Genomic DNA, 5,299 nt, shown 5'->3' with positions numbered 1-5,299 from the left:
TCTCTCTCTCTCTCTCTCTCTCTCTTATTAATGTACACAATATATATACTTAATGGTGCATTCATGTGCGCCTTGATAAATAAAATTGTGCATTAAATTGCACTTTGATAACTTTGAAAAACTCAAACTGTTGTTACAAAGTACCCTTCTTCCATCTAGTGCCTCTTATTGCTGCATTGCTGTCCCAGTTTAAATCAGAATTTTATTGAATAATGTATGTATGTATGTATATATGAAAATGCTGACATAAGTTTGGAATTTGCTAGAGGATGCCATCATATCATGTGACTGGTGTTTATTGGGACTTGTGTGTAGGTTCTGCTGGAGCTGCTGCAGGTTGGCGGTGTGGTACAGTTTAATGAAGAAAGGCTGTTGGCTTTGGCAGAGAAAGCTAAGTTGTGAGTAGCCGACCAAAGACTGAAACCAAAGACATTTACTATAAAAAATCGTATCAAGTAATTTTATTTATTTTAAAATCTTGTACCTTTTTTGTATTTTCCATACATTTTAAAAAAAAAAGTTCTATATTTTGTAACTTTTTTCGGGTTATGAGCTTCCTTGGTACAGGTTTTGCCAAATGTAGTTCACATATTCACCTGACAGTGCTTCACTAAAGCAAAAAGAACTCCTGAGAGAAATATGTTACTATATGTGGCGTGTGTCGCCTGTGGGAGGCTGGACAGGCAGCGTCCAGTAGGTCGGAGCTGTCTTGCTGAAGTTGCAAACAGAGTTGAATTTATGAGAATGCTGGAACTGAACCAAACTGCAAATTTGGGAAGTGCTGAGTTAGTAATCATTTTCTGTGGGATTGTCCCTATAGGAGACACCTTCACATTACACATAGCAATGGTTAATTTAAATATTGATTAGTGCAGCTATGATGTCCCAATGTGGATATTTCGTGTGAAGGTCTTATTCAAAGTGTCAGTAAAAATCTGTGAAAAACCTCAAAGACAACAATGGATTTAAGTCACTATAATAATTTATATAAGTTACTATTTTTTGTCTTATTGTTATTTTAACATTATGTGGCCTCAATGACATATCTTTGTGTCTCCCTGTCTGGTCCTCCAGCTACCAAATCTGTGAATTTCTTTATGAGAAGAAACATCTGTATGACAGGATCATTGACTGCTATCTGAGAGACCCCCTCAGAAAGGTAGCATACATTTCAGATTCATCAAACTATACATTTGTTTGGTTGATATGTAGTACATTTGAATGTGTGCACTTACATTATTTTTGTTTGTTGATTAGGATTGGCAAGCTTATCATATAAAGGGCTAGACAGCTGGTGACATTGTATTCCATCTCAGGTGTAACACATAGTCTGGCTGTGTTTTCTTTATCTTTAATTGTCGAAGAATGTAGAAGACCCTTGTTATTGTTTAAGTCCTGTTTACTATTGTAATATAATTTGTGGATTCATATATAGCAGTAAAAATGCGTGTGTGTGTGTGTGTCAGGGGGAAATCTTCAGCTACATCCACAATCTGATGTCCATGCCTGGCTACAGCCCGGAGGAGAAACAGATAGTCAAGGACAAAGGACTGCAACACATACAGGTCAGAACATACTCAGACAGACACATAAATTTGATTATCCCTTAAATTATAGACAGGTCACGTGGGTATCCGGCTAAGCAAGGTAGAAAAGGGGTCCTTGTCTTCCAGCACTTCCTCAGGGATCCCGAGGTACTCCAGGGTGGATGAGATATGTAGTCAAGCATGTTCATGATCCAGAAGGGATCCAGATTAGATTCCTTAACCTAGAAACTACAAGGGGTTAATAAGCCAATACTTTTTTTCTTTTTTTTTTATCCATCCATCCATCCGTCTTTATCTGCTTATCCGGGGTTGGGTTGCGGGGGCAGCAGCTCCAGCAGAAGACCCCAAACTTTCCTTTCCCGAACCACATTAACCAGCTCTGACTTGGGGATCCTGAGGCGTTCCGAGGGCAGTGTGGACATATATCTAGGCCTCCTCCCAGCTGGACGTGCCTGGGAGCCTTCGTGACCCTCCCTAGGTAGGCGCCTGGGGAGCCTCTATACGCTCTAAACGCTAAGGAGCAGCGGCTCTACTCTCTACTCTGACTTCCTCAGGAATTACTGATCTTCTCGCCGTATCTCTAAGGGAGACCCCAGCCACTCTTGAGAAATTCCATTTCGGCCGTCTGTACCCGTAATCTAGTTCTTTTAGTCATGACCTAGCTTTCGTGACCATAGTTAAGGGTAGAAACTGCTCAGCTCCCTTTTTTTCGCAACGGTGCAGTAAAGCGAATGCAATACCGGCCTCCCTGCACACTTTAGCATCTTTCAAAGAGCAAAACTTTTACTCCCAGCAGTCATGAGGGAGACATGAGGGTTGCCAGTCTAGATGAAGGAGCTAGCACACAACACAGCCTCACAATTGTGATCTGGCTATGTCTGCTTGATTTGTTTTGTGAAATTCTGTGCAATCATCTATTTTTCATATTTGTATCAATAAATATTAGGAAGACATCTCTAACTAACAATATGTATCTAAGTACCTTTACATACCTTCACAGGAGCTTGTGATCCTTGATCCCAGCAAGTCAGCTGACCTAGTTGTGTTTCACTATGCTAAAGAGGTGCAGCAAATCATCTCTGAGCTTCAGGTAAGGTTAAAATAAATAAGATATTATTATAACTTCTTTATCTGGTAGTATTTGTGTTGAAAGTCTACCTGCATGGACTATCAGCTTCAAGATATTGCAGAAATACATAAATTAATTTCTGAACTAAAACTGCAGAAGATCATTTTTTACTTTTACTAGAACTAGCCATGATGATGTCACACAATTCTTTAAACCGTGACTTTAAAGGAAAGAAAGCTTTTCAGTGTGAAATATAATTAACTGAATGCTGCCTGATGAAGAGCATCAATCTTTAAAGGTATCAAAACCTGAGAAGTTGGTATCCAATCCTTGTCTTGTGTTCTATATGCTTCTTGCTACCTGCATTGTGTACACAAAATGAGCACATTGAATTTCATACTTTTAAATTGAGCAGCTTTCATCCATGTGTTCCTGCTGACCTGTTTGGAAAGCTAACTTTTTGTTTTTCTTAACAATCCAAACTGTTTTCTTCTGAGTTAAAGTTACCAGTACTGCAATGCATTTTAACATAATACAAAAAGCACAAGCTATGTAATCCATATCCAATCATTGGCATTTTTACAGACTATACAGTAACACTGAGGACAGACCGTCTTGCTTATTCAAAAGAGCATCAAATCAGCTGGTGTTTAGGTAATGGTGGTGTGATCAACCATACCTCTAAACCCCTGCTGTGCTGCAGCTGCAGGTGTAATGTTGCCAACTGATGCAACATCTGTCTCATAATTTCCTCCTCAAGATTGTGACTGTCCTTGTTCTCATCTTCATATTTGTCTTAGCTGCAAGTATGCTTTTAACTAGACCTGTCCATTTTGAACTTTTGAGAAATGCAATGTGTTTGCACAGTTATAATTGCAGTTACATGAGGTAGGTGTGTTTGAAGCCCTCCCAGCATGCACTGGGGCAATCTTATTTTATGTGTGTTCCTGTGTTGTGACTGGTGTCATTTTCTTCAATGCTTCAACACTGTTAAACAATTAGATGGGACCAGTGAATGGTCAGACTACGAGGGATGTTTAGTGCGTGATTGGTGGGGGATTCCAACTTACAAGAGACAGGTACTCATTATCCAGCTGTAAAAAAAACTTGCTGTGGGTTTCATCCTTACTAATATCTCTTGAAAATCAGCTTTTATTGCATTACCAATTTCCAGCAGTGAATTCTTCAGTTAATCAATTGATAAGGGCTTAGTGTTCAATGTCAAAATGGTCAATGCCTGTTTTAATGTCAAATTAAATGCCATATGATCTGGCCCCATCGTTATAGAGTCCATATTGTTCAGTTGAGTTAAACAACATTCTAGCATCACTTATTAGACCCAGGTTACCAGTGTTTCCCACAGAATAAATTTGTATTAATGCAGCTAGCTGACCGAACCTTTAGTTAGTTTATCTAATCCTGGACTGCCCCCTACTCCTGTTGTATCAACAGACCTGTTAAGTTAGACCGCCACACAGCCACTGGCCACCAGCCTGTTGATGGCTATAAGGTTTGCGCTGGCTGAATTTGAGTTGGTACTGCTGCTAACTCAGGTCTGTCCACAGAGCTGCCATCTACTTTTCTCCCTGCAATGTAGTATACTAGTGGCGGGTAGTAAGGCAGAGGAACCGCAGGGCGTGCTGCTAGGTAGCAAATTTCTGTCTCATTTTCCCCTGCAAAATACACACTGCTTATTTTTGGTAGGTAGGTATTAGGGTGTGAGAAATAATCAATACAGCACAGTATCACAATATTTCCAGACTTTTCAAATGTTACCGGAGCGAATAGATCAAATTTTGATAGTGAAAAGAGTAATTTTGCAGGGATTACAGAAATCTCTTTCACCATGTAAATCTATTGGAAAAATATATTTTGGGCCAGAGATATCACATGACGGGCCAGGAGTTATAAATTCCACTGTTTGATTCTAAGTTCAGTGCATACCTTGGGGGAGTGTGTGACATGGGTTAATGTTTTCCACTGAATAAATCTCTTCTTTTTTTTCTCTCTCTCTCTCTCTCTCTCTCTCTCTCTCTCTCTAGGATGACCAGCTACTTTTCAAGTTCCTCAACTGCCTCCTGGAGCCACGGTATGGTGTGCGTCCTGCTCTAGTGATAACCAGAGGTGGAAAAAGTACTAAAATATTGTACTCAAGTTAAAGTACCAATACTTTGATGAAATATTACTTAAGTATAAGAAATAAATACCTATCAGAAAATTACTTAAATAAAAGTAATAAGTAGTTAATTTAAAATGTACTTTTAGTAAAAGTTACTTAGTTATATATTTTTTTAAACTATAAAATGGGGCAGGGGTATCTCTAAGTAGTGAAAATAGATCAATGGGTCATAAATCCAAAACTATTTTGTTTTTAATTAAAGAAAGCGACCACATAATTTACAAGGACCCAACAGTTCTAGTAGTACATGTAATAACAACATAACACATGTCGTACATGACATAACACATGTCGAACATGACATTTCATGCTACAATTCTCTCCAAAAAAACTGAGCTCTCCATTTACCATTCACACTACTGATACATTTGACTAATGCCCTTACATCCCACTTGCAGCTAGCTTCTACACACATAAGTAGCCCGTATGAGCTTATTAGATGTATTAATTTAGTCAGTGTCCTACATATGTTGTCCTACGGGTTGCTAGTGCTAGACAAAAATT

At 38.9% G+C, this 5,299-nt stretch overlaps 1 protein-coding gene and 1 long non-coding RNA gene across 2 annotated transcripts in view; one reads left to right on the top strand and one right to left on the bottom strand.

Annotated features, from left to right (window-relative positions):
- vps8 (VPS8 subunit of CORVET complex) overlaps positions 1 to 5,299 on the top strand; it is a 179,632-nt gene that overhangs the window by 75,667 nt on the left and 98,666 nt on the right. The window contains 5 exon segments of the mRNA XM_032527504.1: positions 316 to 398; positions 1,075 to 1,159; positions 1,467 to 1,565; positions 2,548 to 2,637; positions 4,659 to 4,705. Of these exon segments, the coding sequence (XP_032383395.1) occupies positions 316 to 398; positions 1,075 to 1,159; positions 1,467 to 1,565; positions 2,548 to 2,637; positions 4,659 to 4,705 (404 nt within the window).
- The window catches only part of LOC116696479 (uncharacterized), a 14,810-nt gene that overhangs the window by 8,634 nt on the left and 877 nt on the right, over positions 1 to 5,299 (bottom strand). The window lies entirely within an intron of this gene.

This window comes from Etheostoma spectabile, chromosome 10, assembly GCF_008692095.1.
Source record: "Etheostoma spectabile isolate EspeVRDwgs_2016 chromosome 10, UIUC_Espe_1.0, whole genome shotgun sequence".
Lineage (NCBI taxonomy): Eukaryota > Metazoa > Chordata > Actinopteri > Perciformes > Percidae > Etheostoma > Etheostoma spectabile.
The sequence above is the reverse complement of the archived record's forward strand: the minus strand, read 5'-3'. Positions and strand labels throughout refer to the sequence as shown.